Source organism: Pleurotus ostreatus (assembly GCF_014466165.1).
Source record: "Pleurotus ostreatus strain PC9 chromosome Unknown scaffold_9, whole genome shotgun sequence".
In the NCBI taxonomy this organism is placed as follows: Eukaryota; Fungi; Basidiomycota; class Agaricomycetes; order Agaricales; family Pleurotaceae; genus Pleurotus; species Pleurotus ostreatus.
The window spans coordinates 643,638-660,989 of record NW_023503164.1 but is presented as its reverse complement, the minus strand read 5'-3'; the positions used below and the strand labels follow the sequence as shown (position 1 = coordinate 660,989).

At 55.0% G+C, this 17,352-nt stretch overlaps 5 protein-coding genes across 5 annotated transcripts; 3 read left to right on the top strand and 2 right to left on the bottom strand.

Annotated features, from left to right (window-relative positions):
- Positions 1-123: 123 nt before the first annotated feature.
- Positions 124-933, top strand: PC9H_011408 (uncharacterized protein; the record flags this gene model as incomplete). Its single annotated transcript, XM_036780893.1, has 5 exons — positions 124-206; positions 264-564; positions 618-653; positions 708-816; positions 875-933. The coding sequence occupies 5 exons, from the start codon at positions 124-126 to the stop codon at positions 931-933; spliced, it is 588 nt and encodes a 195-aa protein (XP_036626748.1).
- Positions 934-3,607: 2,674 nt separating this feature from the next.
- On the top strand, positions 3,608-4,881 carry PC9H_011407 (uncharacterized protein; the record flags this gene model as incomplete). Its single annotated transcript, XM_036780892.1, has 5 exons — positions 3,608-3,677; positions 3,736-3,846; positions 3,908-4,394; positions 4,447-4,625; positions 4,685-4,881. The coding sequence occupies 5 exons, from the start codon at positions 3,608-3,610 to the stop codon at positions 4,879-4,881; spliced, it is 1,044 nt and encodes a 347-aa protein (XP_036626747.1).
- Positions 4,882-5,068: 187 nt separating this feature from the next.
- Positions 5,069-6,871, bottom strand: PC9H_011406 (uncharacterized protein; the record flags this gene model as incomplete). The annotated part of the gene is made up of 1 exon (XM_036780891.1): positions 5,069-6,871. One exon carries the CDS (start codon positions 6,869-6,871, stop codon positions 5,069-5,071), a length of 1,803 nt encoding a protein of 600 aa, XP_036626746.1.
- Positions 6,872-7,833: 962 nt separating this feature from the next.
- Positions 7,834-9,955, bottom strand: PC9H_011405 (uncharacterized protein; the record flags this gene model as incomplete). Its single annotated transcript, XM_036780890.1, has 6 exons — positions 7,834-7,959; positions 8,010-8,127; positions 8,181-9,309; positions 9,358-9,501; positions 9,546-9,769; positions 9,837-9,955. 6 exons carry the CDS (start codon positions 9,953-9,955, stop codon positions 7,834-7,836), a joined length of 1,860 nt encoding a protein of 619 aa, XP_036626745.1.
- A 669-nt stretch (positions 9,956-10,624) lies between these two features.
- On the top strand, positions 10,625-12,624 carry PC9H_011404 (uncharacterized protein; the record flags this gene model as incomplete). Its single annotated transcript, XM_036780889.1, has 3 exons — positions 10,625-10,982; positions 11,040-11,473; positions 11,533-12,624. 3 exons carry the CDS (start codon positions 10,625-10,627, stop codon positions 12,622-12,624), a joined length of 1,884 nt encoding a protein of 627 aa, XP_036626744.1.
- Between the last annotated feature and the right edge of the window lie 4,728 nt (positions 12,625-17,352).

Here is a 17,352-nt window from a genome sequence, read left to right as displayed (position 1 = left end):
AGGCGAGTGCACACTTGCGCAGCCACGACTCTGCGCTAACCCAGAATCCTGCAGGCAAATTCAAGCAGAAGCGCGGCGGGGGCAGGAATTTCAGGTGTGCTAGGACAGCTGTACTTGGGTGCGATGTTGACATCGGTAACGTCGGCGAACAGCAAGGTCATGACTCTGGATGAGAACGGGACAGCTGTATCCCAGGACAAGAGATGGTATGCCACCTATCCCATCAAAGATGTGGCCAGTCTTCTCATCATTAATGTTGTCAGGGCGCGTCGGGGCGACGATGACGAAGAGAAGGACTCCGATGACGAGGACGAAGAGTCTGAAGAGGAGGAGGAGGAAAGTAGCGAAGAGGAGGAAGAAGGGGCAGAAGGTACCAGCAACCAGCCAGAACTAACTCGTGCAGAACGGAAAGCGCTCAAGAAGAAGGAAGCCGAGCAGAAACAGCAACAGGCCGCTCTCAACGAGGAGGATGCTGATTTGATCAACCCGAACCACGTCACCAAGAAGATGAATATATCAGATCTGAGCGCGCCTCGGGAACTTACGCGTAGGGAGAGGCAAGTGGTCTTGTGTGATGACAGTCATCGCCGTTTACTGAAGATTATCGCAGGGAACAGAAGGAGAAGAAGGAAGCTCAGGATCGCTACTGGAAGGTAATTCGCCCCCGTGCCTCCCTGCATCGCCAAGCTCACATTGTCTTGTTCTAGCTCCATGTACAAGGCAAGACTGACCAGGCGAAGTCTGATCTCGCTCGCCTGGCCAAGATCAAGGCTGAGCGTGAAGCAGCTCAAGCAAGGCGCAAGGCCGAAACTGACGGTGAGTTATGCATCGTACCTTTTTGTCTATTCGCTGATCGCCTTCATCTGCTGCTCAGCTAAAGCAGCTGAAATCGAAGAGAAGAAGAAAGCAGCTGCCGCTGGGCGACGCATATGATCCACGCTTGCTACTACACGAGCCTCATTCAAGATTGCTTATACTAACTTGACATCTGTAGAACATATAAACATATATCTTGTAGGTCTATTAGTAAACAACATGTTGTACTCGACTCCCAGGTCCACAAACCAGAAATTACCGAATGCCTTCGAAGCCTTGAACTCAGGCCAGGAACTTTGCAAACCGAAAGAAAACTTGCCCGATGGAAGGGTGAAGGGGCCGCCTATGTTTCCATTTCCTATTCTCCGAACCACGGAGAACGGGGAATAAGAGGCTGCGATGCGCTGCACACTAGCTTCAACACCATCGATTGACCAACAATAACTTTAGTAAGGCTCGAATAAGACAATGGTCGTCTCGAAATCACACAAGGTGGGTTCCGTGTTGTGACTTTTCTCCTTCGCGCGAAGCTCTAACAGATTGTGACGATAGGCAATTAAATATACATTCGAGGGCATCTCAGCCATGGCTCGTGCATGTTGATTGGGGCTGCAACTAGGAAGACAGCCTGAGCGAGACCTCACCGTTGGGCACATCGAGATGGATAATTGCGTCTCCCACAGGTGTCGGCAACCCGCCCTTGGCGATCCACTAAGAAATTCGCTTTAGCAAACTCTTCATCGTCGAAGGAGAAAATCTACTCACTACTAAGAAGTAAGTAAGTCGCAGTTCAGACGATTGTACCCCGCACACATCGCCTGGAACCCGGCTGGCTGACTGAGGACACTGCGCTGCCGAACTGCGAGGGGACGCCCTTCGTCTCAGTTTGCATACACAAGTGCGCGCGGACAGCGGCACGACCACATTCAAACCGAGCCCGAAGCTTGATCGCCCGCTGGGGCGATACGACCGGCGCTCTTCACCCGCTGCAGGGCGAGGCCACAAATCCTGGGGAGAGGATCTGAAGGCCAACGGCCTTTGGCGAGCACATGCAAGCACTGGCGACCGCCACAGCGGGCGTGGGCCGCTCAAGGCGAGGAGTCATTGATCAGATACTGGGACCGCTCGCTGTATGTGACAACAGTTCGTTCGGAGGAACTCTGGGAGATGCTGTGAAATCCCTGGACTCGCTGCCGTAACTCGCTGTCAAACGCGCCTTTTCACCCTTTATCCCTACGACCGATGGCCCCAATGACACGTTCGCCCTATGGGAATGTATGAGTGGGAGATTTGACAAAGGCGGCTGGTCACTTACAGGATGGCGGTAGAAGAGAAGCAAGAGAGAACGAAGGACATAAACCAAGGTTTCGCCCTTTTATACCAACTCGATGTTTGGCCCAAAGCGTGACACATCTACGACGACAGCGAGCTACTCTGTCCGCCGCCTTTGTTTGGCTGTGTCTCGGACCGCTCAGCCACTTCCCTCCTGGTTCGTTTCATCGCCATGTCTTTACAGGAAGACGAAATTCACCACCAGATTTCATACGGCGGTGAATGGAATTCCTCTCAATCTTCCCCTGCTCACTTTTGACGCTTGGCGCGTCCGAGGAGCTATGCGACCCTCCTTCAATGTTCAACAAGTGGTCGAAGCTTCACAGACGAGAAAATTAGTTTTGGCGAATGAGCAGGGGACGCGCATTGTGGTGCTATCAATGATTAGTTCGCGCTTCCGGGCGCCCCATCTTGCCGCAGTCAACCTTTGTCCATCTTCTTGATATATCATCGCTCCTAACGAACCTCCTTTGAGCCTGGTACCTTACAGCTTTCAGAACTCTTTCCCGGTGGCGCAATATCAAGCATCGTGCACTGCCCCACACACTTGCCCGCCATCGTCCATCTTAAATCCATCCTCGGCCTTGCATCGAATTCTGCGGGAGGGACCTTCGGAGCGGGGACCACCAGATAATATCAGCTTACGAAACTGTGCAGAATGAATAGTACTACACCCTGCATGTATCACAGCACTGTGCGTTCTAATCCATCAATAAATCATTGATTATTCTGATGTGCGCTCGTGCCGCAAGTATTCCAGCCTCGGGAATATCTAGGCTGTCGTTCGTTAATTGACGCAGCCCTGCCCCCACATTGGAGTTGACTTTGCGGGATGGGTTGCAGTCGAAGTGGGCGCGGAGGGTATTAATAGTCGCATCCTGCCACTCTTCGCCGCAACACCTCGCAGATGATGGTATCTCCAGCCAGGTACAGATGCCAAGTTGGCATACGTGCACTGAAGATAGGGCCATCTATGCAGCGCGTGTGGCCTCGACTATTTTTATCGTTGAACGTTGAACTTTAGGGTGACATTTGTAGAAGCCCCTGTCATTCGCGCTCAGGAGGAAGTTCCCACGTTCCCAAGTCCATAGGCTGGCCTCGCTTCTCTGCAGTCTGCAGTCACCAATACCGTGGCGGACGATCTACTCGCGGGCGACAACAGTCGTTTGCATTGGTCTTGTCGTCTTTGGTGCTCTGGATCTTTGGATCAATCCGAATTGGATACATCGGAGGTTATGTGGGCTAAGCACGGTGGTGATGCATGTGTCAGGCAGACCGCAGCGTAGACCCACTTTAGGTCCCTGGTATTTGCCGAAGAACGCCTAGTTTCGTCACCGGCACAGGTGCAGGGCACTTAAGATGAGTATAAAGAACGAAGCCACCGCTTCCTATCCAGTATCTTCAGCTTCAACTCCAAACCACCAGCACTACACAAGCCAGCTTCTCCAAGTTCTTCAAAATGCCTTACCCTACCCGTCAACTAGGCAAAAATGGCCCATTTGTGAGCTCAATCGGTCTCGGTACCATGGGTAAGCTAGCGGTGCTTCTTCTCGCTTGGATTAAATTGACGCGGATGGTTGTTATTAGGTGTCGGTATCTTCTACGGGAAGAGTGATGAGGAAGCGTCTTTGAAGACCCTCACATACGCTGCCGACAGGGGTGTTACCTTTTGGGACACGTCCGATTTCTATGGTACAAGTAAGTTGCTCAACAACATATCGCGTGTATTACCGAGTACTCAACGCACCACATCACACAGGTGAAGCAACACTTGGAAAATGGTTCGCCAAGACGGGCCGGCGCTCGGAAATCTTCCTTGCCACCAAGTTCGGTGCCCTCGACTACAGCGACCCCGAGCGCACTGCAAAGCATCTACCAAACAGCATGCCATCGTACATCGCAAGACAGATCGAAGCTTCCCTGAAAGCCCTCCAAACCGACTACATCGACCTCTACTACCAGCACCGCGTCGACCCCAGGGTCCCCATCGAAGTCGTTGTCCAAACGCTCAAGCCCTACGTAGAGAGCGGCAAAATCCGATGGATCGGTCTTAGCGAGTGCAGCAAGGAGACCCTCCTACGCGCCAAATCCGTCCCTGGCATCGGCGAGAAGGTCATCGCTGCCCAGATGGAATTCAGCCCCTTCGAGTTGAGCATCGAAAAGAACGGATTTGCCAAAGCCGCTGAAGATGCCGGGGTCGCCATCGTCGCATACTCGCCGCTGTCGCGTGGCCTCGTCAGTGGAAAGTCAGCTACGATCCCGCTGGTCCCTTTACATTCGTACTCACAAATCTCAAAGGTACACATCTCCCAACGACTTCGAGGAAGGAGACATCCGAAAGATGCTCCCCCGTTTCCAGCCCGATAACTTCCCAAAGAACCTAGAAGTTGTCGCTAAGCTGAAGGCAATCGCTGAGAAGTACAAAGCGACCTCCGGCCAGATTGCCTTGGCCTGGATAATCGCCGCACACCCCAACTGTGAGTGCTCGCATTACCCTCCGCTATTAGTTGCCCCTGACCAAGCGGCTCTGCGTTAGACTTCCCCATCCCTGGTACCCGTAATATTGAACGGTTGGAGGAGAACTCCAAAGCCGCTGAGATCGAGTTGAGTGCTCAGGATGTCAAGGACATCAGCGCCATCGTGGAGAATGCCGATGTCGCGGGGGCTCGTTACCCAGCCTTCGCTATGCCACAAGGCGACTGCATCCCTCTCGATCAATGGAAGGGAGAGTAAACACGGGCACTTAGATGATATACATGTATGTACATTACAGCACTAAACACCGACATGGTCGTTTTGCCGAGTATACGTTGTTGATAGGCTTTCGATGGCTTTGCGTTCAGGTATGTGCCGTGTTCTGAGTGTCATCGTTACAAATTTACAATCGCGGATACCCACGAAACCAACTCCACATGAGATATCATCCAGACCGAACGCTACCATGCTCATACCCTTCCTGTTCTCTCCGCAGTGTACCGAAATCCTCTCTACTCGTGAGCGCGTGCTCAGCTCTCTCCCACTGTTTCCAAGGTTCGTCTCCCTTCACTGGACGAGCCCGGGCGATACTAAATATCCACCTCTCCACCTCCTCAAGCGTCCTCAGCAACTTCACCATGGACCACGTCACTGTCGCGTTCCATCCAAGATCAAGTGGGTGGGTTGGCGGTATAGGTAGGGCGAGGGAATGCTGCAACGAATGGGGCAACCCTCGGAGACGAGCCTGCTGTGCCGCCGAAAGAGGTGGTACACTTGACAGAGGGGCAGAGAATACCTCGAGGAACAGCTCAGCAGAAGACGGAAAGAAGACCTTGTCCGACGTGTGTCCGAGGAGTAGCGCGTGCGCAGCGGACGGCGAGAGGAAGAGGATAGTAAAGAACCGAGGGGCAAGATAATCTATCTGCAGATGCCTGCCCGCCTTCGAGTCGCCCCCAGAGGGCAGCGGAAAGTCCTCTCGAGGTGTTGCCGGATCAGCAGAAACGAGGGATACGGATATGCCTGCTGATCCCGCGCGTTGCCGGAGAAAGGAGACTACGCGCCGCTTAGCCGAACGCTCGAGGATGCCCTCGCTTTGCCACTTCACGCCGGCTGGCTGCGGGAGCTTTGGTGGGTTCGTGGCGCCAGCAGCCCAGTCGGGGTTCGCTGGAAACGGTTCTGGGCGCAGAAATACGTCTAGGCGCTTGACGTAGTGAAGGATCCATGCGTGGTAGAGGATCCTCGGGAACGAGAGGAGCAGACCCAGGGGTGCCCACAGGAGAGCTGAAAGTAGCGAAGGAGCGGTTAAAGGCGCAGAGGATGTACACCGGAGCACAGCGACAAGCTTCAGCGGTCCAGGAGAGTCTGGGGCAGAATCAGAGTCCGAGTCTGTGTACAGCTGGACGCGAACGACAGGTAGAGGAAACTTGTTATCAGACGGCGGAGCCATAGGAGGATGGTTTGGCTGTTTGATTGCGACAGTGTAGAAGCCAGACCGGTCGTTAAAGGGTGACACATGGAATTCGCGTCGGAACGTCCATTGATGGTCGTACCTATCAGCACATTGTTGGTTAGGTATACCTGACCACAGAATACCATCAGCAGCTACTGACCCAGAAGGAGGTGCATCCTCGCGCTGGCCGACTTCAAGGACATGTACGTGGCTCTCTCCAAAAGTATTGTGAATCTGTTCGTCATCAGATATACAACCGTCAATATGAATGTGGGTGCGGACCTCTAAGACACACAACCAGAATTCGCCAGTCGACTTGTAGCAGAAGTAGACTGTCAAGGGGTTTATCCCTTCGAACCCAAGAAAGCTTGGCATAGTCATCATCCAAGCGTCCTCCAGTAACTCAGCGGCATTGCCAAACCGGGGTGTAAGCACCCGTACTAGCCTTTCGCGGATGGTCGAGGAGCCGTTCCCAGTGCTGCCGCCTGCGGTCAGGTAGGGTCCCGGGCGAAGCCCCGTCAAGCGCCCGAAGACACCGCCATACCCAAAAAGCCAGCCGCGTCCCACGTCGAGGGCCCCTCTCTCCAGCGCAGACAGCGACACCAATAAACACACAGTGGGATAGACAAACCGATGCGACGAAGGCTCGGGCAGCAGCCGTTGATGCGTGACTCTATTTCTCAGCACGTATCCGCGAGCGAACGTATACGTATTTGGTGCCTTCTCGGAGCCTAGCAGCTTAGCGCTGCAATAAACTAGCAGGGGAAGGGAGAGGACGCCGTACACAATGCTCAACATTGTGGTTGCGAAGGAAGGCTGATCGTGGGGACTGGGAGTACGATCACTATGTGACTTGATTGGCCGCCGGTAACTTACTACCAAGATCACAATGTGGAGCAGCCCTTAGCAGCGCCACGGGGGAACGACTCCATACAGGGACTACTGTCAGGTGCCTGTTCCACGGCTCAGATGAAAATATTTGACTAATTCGTCGACATTGGTGTTGCCGCCAACCCCGATGACCGAGCTGCGACCGAGGGAGAGGAAGTCCTTCAGCTTACCCAGTGCCGCACAACCTGTTTTGCAAAGCTATCATATCCAGGCAATGTTGCTACGGTCTGATTTACTACTAATTACCGCAGGCTCTTAGATTGTAGGCTATCACCGTACATTCCACGGAAAGCGAAGACATTCTGACGTGCTTACAACTAGCGAGAGGGAGTCATTACCAGCCACATTAGTATCAGATAGAAGCGGGTCCCCTGAATACTCTTCACAGCATGGGGTACGATAGGTCATAGGGTACGCTACCAAAGGTTGTTCTCGCCGCCTAGCCCGAGAAAGGGGTCGACTTCATATGGGCACTCCTCAGCACTTTCGTGCTGTAAACGTCTTCATGGCAACAATCGGGGCTCCCATTGACGCATTGACGGCGCACTGTCGGAGAAAATGTGCGGTCCGAATCGACACTCTTCACTAGGGTGCTCTGCAACGGCTCAACAGAAGCCTAAACTAGAACTAGAAAAGGGGACCAAAGTTATGTAGATTCTTCTCAATGCCTGTCCTAGATATATATATATGGTCGCATATTGCACAAATAACTAGAATTTTACATAGCCCACGCGAATGGAACGAGACAACAAAACAAGTATAAAACACAAAACACAAAACGTGCTGCTTAGCTTGTAGTGATAGAAAATACGATATACGATATACGATATACGATTTACGAGGCACCCAAATCGTTCGTTCGTGCAGTGTCACGACAAAAAGTCAATAGGGTCTGGTTCATCGTCGACTTCGTGCGACTCGTTCAACGAGCGCTGGATCCTCTCGAGGACGACCTTGGGCAGAGGTCTGGCTTTCTGGCGCTTGGAGACGGGTTTCTGATTCTGATCATGAGCGCACCGAATGTCAGCTGTCCGCAACAACACACAGAGAAACGGCTGAACCGCCGACTCCCTACCTTTGTCCTAGCCGGTTTGTTAGCAGCCTTGAGCGGCAGATTCCTATCAGCCGTATTCTCCTTGAGAACCTTCGACGAGGGTATTTTTCTACGAGACCGATTAGACGCGTGCTTGAATACCATATACCTTACAACGCCTACCCTTTGGGTTCGCCCTTGATAGCTGCGGACTTCTTCTTAGGTTTAGCAGCACTACTGCCGTCCGCTGGCTGACTCTTCGGTCGTTTCCGGGGAGGCGGCGGGTCCGCGAACGCATCCTCCTCCTGCTGCCGTTTGTTCGACTTGGGAGGTCTCTTGGAAGGAGCATCGGCATCGGGTTCGTCGTCGGCAGCTGCGGAAGACTTCTCAGCAGGTCTCGTCCCATTGTCCGCGGGCTGGCTCTTCAGTCGTTTGCGGGGAGGCGGCGGGTCCTCGAACGTATCCTCCCCCGCCTCCTGCTGACGTATCTTCGCCTTCAGAGGTTTCTTAGCAGGAGGATCGAATTCGGCGTCGCCAACCGCGGACCTCTTCTTCTTCGATTGAACCTTGGTGGTATCCGCCGGCGGGCCCTTCGGTCGCTTGCGGGGAGGCTGCGTGTCTTCGAACGCGTCCGCTTCCTCCTCCTCCTGCTGGCGCTTCTTCGACTGCCGTGCGTTCTTGGGTGGGCAGTCCCCGTCGTTTCGGGACTCCGCCAGCACGCCGGGGTCTGGGTCCAGAGGCACCGGCGGATCTGGGAGAGGGGACGCCTTCGACGGGGCTGTCTGATTTTTCTGAGCGCCCTTCTTCGAGGTTGTGGGTCGAGGAGGTTTCACAGCCTTCCTTGGAACATCGGGCTCGTCGTCGTCGTCGTCGTATGGAAGTCCTCGCTCCGAAACAGCAGGCCTCTTTCCTTTCCCTTTCGATGTCGATGGACGAACCGGCCGTTCGACGACGACGACGTCCTCCTCCTCCCTTTCAGTCGCCTCGGCATGGCTAACTGGGCGCTTCGGACGGCCCTTGGGCTTCTTCCGAGCTGGGGGCTCTCCAACATCCTCAGGTTCGACGACGTCCGACTCGGGGGACAGCGAACGAGAACGCTCGGTAGGGGCCTTCGATCTCTTCCTAGGCGGAGGCTCCACAGCAGCATCGCTTTCGTTCTCGCTCTCTAATATCGTACTCAATCGAGATTTTCTCCGAGCCGATGCCGATGGAGGGTTGGCCTTCGAATTCGGGCGTGGTTTCTTTGAGGTTGATGATTCGTGCTCGGATGCTGATGAAGCATCAGCTGCCAGGTGTTCGGCGCCGACATCTGCTAGTACCACGGATAAGATAGCGTCGTGACGCAACTGACTGTGCTCACGCGATTGCCCAGCCTCGGACGCCCTTGACTTCCCTCTCCGCTTCGTCTTTGCAGAAGGCCGTTTAGATACCTTAACCTCATCCCCGCCGCTCTGAGTCCGAGAACCAGCCGCCACCTTTCCAGCATTTGCCGGTCTTGAGGGACCTACAGGTCGTCAGACGAAGCTATTTCGTTTGTATTGCACATACTGGCTACTGAGGCATCGCTGTCGGCGTGTACATCACTCGAGCGGCCTCGGGGGATACTTGGGGTTTCCCTCGGGGTGTGCGAGGGTCGGCGGAGGGGAGAACTCGATAGACTGCGCCTCCGAGCAGCATTGGATGAGGCTGCCGCTGTCCGCGGCGAGTCCCGGCTCGTAGTACGAGCTAGCAGCACATCGAGGAGCGTGTTCCGGTTGGACGGGACGAATATCCTGCGCTCTAGCGTTAGTCGCCAAACTCCAGACTCCAGAGGGATGTCGATGTCGATGCAAGACTCACCCGCCACGATCCCGAAACCGCGACTGCTGGCGCTCCAAGCGCTTCGCGCGGCTGTCTTTGGGGTCGACACTGCCTGCGCCAGCCGGCCCATCCGCGAAGTTGCGCTTCGGGGTCGCCATAGGTGGTGTTGGCAGAAGAGACGGTGGTTGTGGCGAACGTAACCGACGCGATCATGTGACGGCTCTCTTTGCTCAGGGGCTGATAGGAGCGCGAAGTTCGGCGGCCACGGCTAGCGATTACGATTACCACACAGAGCACATGTCCGGTTTACCCCAATCCGATGTCGAAGAAATGGACTCTTTGATGGAATCGTGCCACCCCCCTTGTGGAGCAGAACGACTTCCGACGCCGTACGATCAATTTAGCCTGATGGACATGCCTTGGTCGGGGAAACGCCTCTGTGCCTCTCATCCGGGGTATATATTGTCTGCTCTCAAGTACCGAGCTAGACAAAATTACAGTCTTGATATCAACGTTTGAGCATCCAATCGCTGCTTCATCTTTCCTTCAGGCTTCCGAGTCCACTGGCACGGGCTGCCTGCCGAGCTGTCAGTCCCGATTAGGAAATCGAACGTTGGGCCTTTGCGGTCAGACATCCATCTCGAGTGCGCCCCCTTGCGACGACGTGGCTGTTTGGCCACCTGCACGAACACCGCGACGATCTTTCACGACTTCCCCGCTCCCACCATCCATCTCCCCACTTCGTTCCCAACTCAACTCAATCTCAACTCAATTTATCCCGACCACGCGCCGACGCACGCACACGACTTTTCTGGGCCCCCAGCGCTATGGCCGCGCTGTATCTCCACAACGCCATCTTTGTGCCAGAGCCCTCGGAGGACTCCATGCACTCCCACCACCGCACCGCGTCGAGCGGCACGCTGCGCACGACCACCTCCGATTCGCACCCCACCGAGCCCCTTCTGCGCAACACAGCGTCAGAATCATCCCTCACGTACCGCGATCTGCTCTCGCACCAGCCCTCGCACCCGAACATGCAGGGCTTCCCCGGCGCAGGCGACACCCGTCTCGATCTCTTCTCGGACACCCTCGGCGTCGAGGAGCGGAAGGGGTACACAGAACTCGCGGTGCGCCGCCGATTGCGCCGCCTGCGCCTCGTCAAACGCTTGCTGGAGCTCATAATCGGTGTGTCCCGTCGTAACACTCGCTCTCACCCGGCCGTGCTGACGCTGACGTGCGCAGCGATATGGACAGCGTACAACATCGTGCGCTATTTCATCGCGTACACCGTGTACACGTCTTTTCGGGGGCAGATCGCAGCGGTGTCGCTAGGCACCATCACGTCCGTGTCGCTCGCGATATTCCTGACGTCTGAGGTGCTCGCGGTCCTGAAGGCGTATCTGATGTTCCACGACGTTCCCCTCCAGTTTCAGTTTATCCTGCGCACTGTTCTGCATGCAATCTCGCATTTCTTGCTCCTCGTGCCGACGATCGTGAATATTGCGCTGGTAGTCGCATGGAGGAACCTTAAACGCCCCGATATCGCCTTCCTGGAACGATGTAATATGGACATCGATGTTGTGTGGTCGGTCTCGAGCGTAAAATGCAGTGCATGGACATGGCAGACGTGGTTGTCCTTCGCTATCGTCCGTATAATGCTTACAATCGCACTAATAGCAAGTCCCTTCCTTCTCGCGCGTTTGGCTCATCTCATTCTCATATCATATCTCTGCAGGTCCTTCATTTCTATACCGCATTCGCATACCAGCGCACGCGACGTCCTGGGCATCTCCCACGGCGTCCCTTCATTTTACGACACGGCCACGGCCGCGGGCAGAGTGCGACCGAGCTATTACCCAACGCCCCACCCCCCAGCGCCGCCCCCCACTCAGCCTCTTTCGCCGACAACCACACACATCAGCCCTCCTATACCACCCTCGCGTCCTCCTCCCGCCACGCACGCTCCTCAAACTCCCTGCGCCGCCAATCATCCTCGCAAACCCGGCTCAACCGTGCTCCGCGCCACTCACCCAACTCCTCCTCATCTGACCTCTCTTCCACCGAACTAGACGTCCACAACAACCCGTTAAAAGCCGATTCCGGCATGGATGGCTTCCTCGACCGGTACAGCTCGGTCATCAGCCAGATACACCGCGAGACGGAGGAGGGGATGCTCTACGCGCAGCCCGACACGCCGCGGCTGCCCCCCGGCGCGGCGCCGCCCCGCCCGCCCGAGAACTACATCCACACCATGGCGGCGTACGACGAGTACGGGCGGCCGCGCCCGCCGGAGGGCCACGTGCGGGTGATGGGCGCGCTGGTGAAGAGGATGCCTACGATCGAGTCGATAGGATCCGGGGAGGCCGCCAGTGTTCTCTCGGCCCGCGGCGGGATGCGCACGCCTTCGCCGCATAATTCTGGGAGCCGGCCGCCCACGCGGGCGAACACGTTCTCTACTATGGGCAGCGAGCCGCCGAGCCGGGCGAACAGCCTGTCGGTTGCTGTGGAGCGGGTGGCTTCTGGGAGCCCTGGGTCCAGCAGCGGCAGCGGGGGAGGGGGAGGGGCGGGGGGAGGAGGGGGAGTTCTGGGAGGCGTGTCGGAGGTGTTGGAGGTGTTGGAGGAGGGCGGTGGGAGTGGGGATGGGGATGGGGGGGTGTCCGAGCTGGGGGAGGTCGCTACGCCGCGGCTGGGGAGCGCCGGGACCGCGGGCACGGCGGACACAGGTAGGGATACGAATCGGACGAACTCGTATTCGTATTATACGGCCCGGAGTGGGAGCACGGTGACTTCTGCTTCTGCGAGGTCGAGTCCGGAGGACGCGTCGTAGCCCCCGATGTGAGGTTTTGTGTGTAAGTTATGTACCTTATGTGACTTCGCGCTTTTGATGGGTGATAGCCCGCGCTTAAAGTCGAATTCCGGTGCTCAATGCTAGTATAGCATTGTTCGGTGTTCATACATTTTGCAGTTGTATTGTATTTATCAGTACTTACGAATGAGGGTTTCGTGTGCGTTGCTGGGGACTATGGCATTACGGGTTAGAGGTTATAAAAACATACTGCATGCTGTTTTATGTCGGGTTCATATTATATGGGCAGGTATGGAGTATGCAACGAGAATGGGAGTAAGGTGCTCGAAGTGAAGTCAGTAATAGCTAACATCAGAACATCAGAACTGGGCATCTACACCATTGCTACGCCGAAAGACCGGACGAGGTCAAGGTCACTGTACTTGCTGCCCACCATTCCCACCATTCCCACCATTGCCATCACCCTCGTCTTCGTCCTCGTCTTCGTCCTCGTCCTCGTCCTCGTTGTCCTCACAAAGCCGTCCGAGACAACGCTGGCATACCCTCGAAGGTGATCGATGATATCACCCGTGGCGCTACAATCGAATTGTGAATCTTGAGTCTTGAGTACGTCAAGAACCCGCGCTATCGACGCAGCACTCCCAATAGAGCGCATAGCATACGAAGCTCGCATCCACCATCTCCACCTCCGCACCCAAGCTCTGTGCTCCGTACCTCGTACCTCGTACCTGTTCGTCGACCAAGTACGCTTGCCCAGTGCCCGCTCTGCTGCTTCTATCGAGGGTCGAGGGGAAGCCGCAGATGTAGGGGGCGTAGGGGGTGTAGGGGGTGTAGGGGGGGTGGGGGGTGTAGGGGGTGTAGGGGGTATGGGGAACGGACGTACGGAAGAAGGGGGGGAGCAGCGCTGAGAGCCTCGATAAAAATAAAATTAATAATAAAATTAAAATGAAAATAGAGAGAGCGCAGAGCATCTCCACGACGGGAGGGGAGAAATTCGATTTCAATTTCAATTCGAAGACTGGATTATGATTATGGTTATGATTAGGACGTTGACGATGTACTACTGTACCGAAGCGCGCACCACGGGCTACGAAAGACGAAAGACGAAAGACGGAAGACACCACCCCACCCCGAAATGTGCAAGCGGGTCCCGTGTGAGAGATAATCGACGAGTAAAGATGGGGACCAGGTCGTTAGTAGTAGTACACAGCGTGTCTCGTCGGCGGGGGATGGGCGGCGGGAATCGAATCCCCGCAGATGCAGACGGGGGATAGCGGTGGGGGATAGCGGGTGGGCCGGATGAACCGGAAAGAGCAGAGTCCTCGACTCGCGTCGTACGTCGCTGTGTAGGATAGAAATGGCAAATGAGGGGGTGGGCAGGGTGGCTATTGAATATTGAATATTGAACGTTTGAACTATTGGGCGGCCTTCCGAGATCCCTGGTCCGAGAGCCCTATAGGCCTAATTACTAATAGTAAGGGAAGGCCAGTTTCGAGGTCCTCCAATTTAAAGAAGGAGTGCTGCGTACCATAGAAACGATGGAGATCCGGACATTGTTGCTCCTTGCTCCCTAGGTCTTGGTAGTGTCGGTGTTCGCATTATACTGGCAGGATGTTTTGAAGGCCTTAAGGACTGGAGTACACAAGCTATGTCCTGGGACCCGAGAAACTTGAACTCCTCGATTTTAGGATGACCGTCGACCAGACAAGTCTAATCCGATATCGATATCGATATCTTGTATCTTGGCGATCCGCGCGACGACGAAGCTGAGAAGTTGGAACGGCGCGATCCACATGTACGGGAATGGCTGGTGTGTGGTGTGTACATCGGACACGGGGGGCGCATCTTTAGACCGTGCTACGAGCACTGTTGCCCAGTGCCCATTCGAGACATTCGATCTTCGGTAGATCGAGGGAGCCCTCATGTGAGGTGTGTGGAGTGCAATTTCTCGCCAATTGCGACAGACACCCGACACAGTTAACCGGCGTGGACCAAGTGCTTTATCGTCGCACCATAGCAGCACGAATCATCATACTGTGACTTCGACAAGACGACGAAGACCTCGCCAAGAAGTTCCGGAGGTAACTTCGAGATGCTCGAAGTTACGGAGTTTCCGAGTGTCACAGCGCTGCAATTTCCTCGTCGATGAGCTCCTGGGCATTAAGCGATTCCATCTCTGAGAATTAGAGAGCGTAGCATTAGCCAAGTATGAGCGCCGCAAATGCGAGGACACGTTACTGGCATTGGGTGTAGAGATGGTGGTATTGTTTGGCTGTCGACGTCATTGGACCAAGCGAGCCTAAACACCGCGCTCCCGTCTTGTCAATCAAGATACTTCCAGCCACACCCTGGCTCTCAAGGAGTATATTTCAATCACTTCTTGGTTCATTGGAGGGCCCAAAGCACCAGCACTACAATGCCTGAACCCCTCCTTGTTCCCAGTTCTCAGACTCCAGGTTTGACATCTCGCGGGTCCATGGGTCCGAGCCGACTTGTGAAGCCTGAAGTGAAGGGTTGATGGGTGCTGGGACGTCGCTTTGGGTGCCTGCCATTTGAATGTGGGTTGCCAGATCTATAGTACAATCCAAACTCGGGGACGTCATTGGAATCGTCCTCAACCTGCCTTGTCTACCAAGGTGGGATCCTCAGGCCTCAGGCCTCAGAGGGTAATCATAGGTATGCGAGGAGGCGGCTCTACACGGTGTGTCACATCCAAAATCTGGTTCAGCAAGCCACCGATTGATATCCAATCTGTTAGCTTTGAGTCGCGCCGATCAACTGGATCCTTATTATATTCATGCATTGCCCGTATTCGTGCTTGTGGTATACGCATATGCGCATGTGCCGTGCGTACCTTCAAGGTATTTGAATATACTGCAGCTCCCTATAGGTCCGCGACTCCGCCATCGTTGATCATCCCGACTGCCCCATTGATGCTACATGTACATTGTACATCCTAACGCCGCAATAACTCCCCCCCTTGCTGCTTTGCTGCGGCCACTGAGACGGCTGAACATTGTTCCTAGGCCCCGTGCCTATACTCGTTATGTACATTGTAACCCTATCGCCGTACTCGGGATTCACTCTGGCGCGTCAATACTCGATATCAAGGCCATGCATTCGTTCTCAGGCTGCCATGTCAGTGCCGGGTGTCACATTTCTGGGGTTTTTCGTTTTCCCGCTGCCACGGGCAAGGGTTGAGTGGGTGGGTTCCCGAGGGGTTGTTGTTGTTGTACTAGGAGGTACGTCATACGTCACACATAATTAAATACATAAACAGTGGACTTACTGATTGAACGGTGTTGTGGCAATGGCAATAGCATCGGGGCGCCACCGATCCATATCTGGACTTGTACCTTGGAAGACGATGTAAGCGAGCCCGCCATCATTGATGGTACACAGGTAACGTTAACGTTACTGCCGGTGTAACTCCTCATTGACATTGAGGTTACTACATAGACATATTTCCCGCCCATTGACTGATGCATGATGGCTCACTGCCTCGTTTCACAGTCCGTCGACCCCGGATGGTGCCGCAACTATCAGCGCGCGATACTGGCCAAAGCCGAGGAGGGGCGTGCATTCGACATTCAAATATTCAACATTGTGCGAGACAGCAATGATGCAATGATGCATGATGCATGATGATCCAAGTGTCCGCACTGCGCAGTGACACAGCAATATCATGCACCCTGGGGCCTGACCCGTCCCCCGAATACATTCGAATCTGGTTGACCCCGCCACCATTTTCCTATTCCTTCTGTGTCGTTGGCGGTGAAACGTCGGCGTAGGATGTGGATGTGGAGGTGATGTTGATGCTATTGCTATTGCATCATGATGGCTCGGGTGCTCGACGGCAGCCTGGACCCCTGATCGTGAAAGCTCCCAAGCAGTGCGATACATGATACATGATGCATGATGCATGATGCCATGATGCTAGAGGCTCCCAGACGGGCTTGCGACTCAATACTCAATACTCAATACAACAAAATACCGGCGGCGCCTTCAATCACCAGGATCTCCAATCACCAGGATCTCCAATCTCCAATCTCCCATCTCCAATCTCCATGCTCATATCGAGCTATCGAGATATGCTGGCCGCTGCTGTGCACCGAATCTCGAATCAGGCACCTGCGTCGCCGTTCACGGATGTACGGATGTACGCGAATCATGAATGCCGCTGAGCGCGCTCGGACTGCCGGGCAGGTACGCGGTACGCGACTTGGGACTCGGGACTCAGGACTCTGAATTGGAGGACTCTGAATTGGCGTGCGCGGTGGGGGGTGGTGTCTCCTGTATGTGCGTATGCGTGTGCGTATGGGTATCTGACATTAATATTGAATATTGAATACCGATGCGACGTTTTGACACAAACACAAACACAAACCCCTTCCCTGGGCCGAAAGCTGTCACGTCGGGTCGGGTCGCAGGCTCGGATCAACCCTCCGTGACTGCGGTAAACGCAAATGGAGCGGGCGTCGGTGGTCGGTGGCTCGGAGAACAGGCGCACGTAGGAGTCATCCAGATATCCAGATACCGAGATATCCATGGGCGATTGGTGAGTGAGTGAGTGACAGCGCCGGCCCTTGTCATTGTGATTGTGATTGTGATTGATATTGATTGATTGGTCTGGCGTTGCCTAGTCCTGGCCGTTCGTGGGTGGGTCGGGTCGGGTTGGAGCTCCAGGGAGGGGGGGGCTGTCCACGGTCCGGGGGTGGATGAGGGAAGGGGGTGGATGAGGGAAAGGGT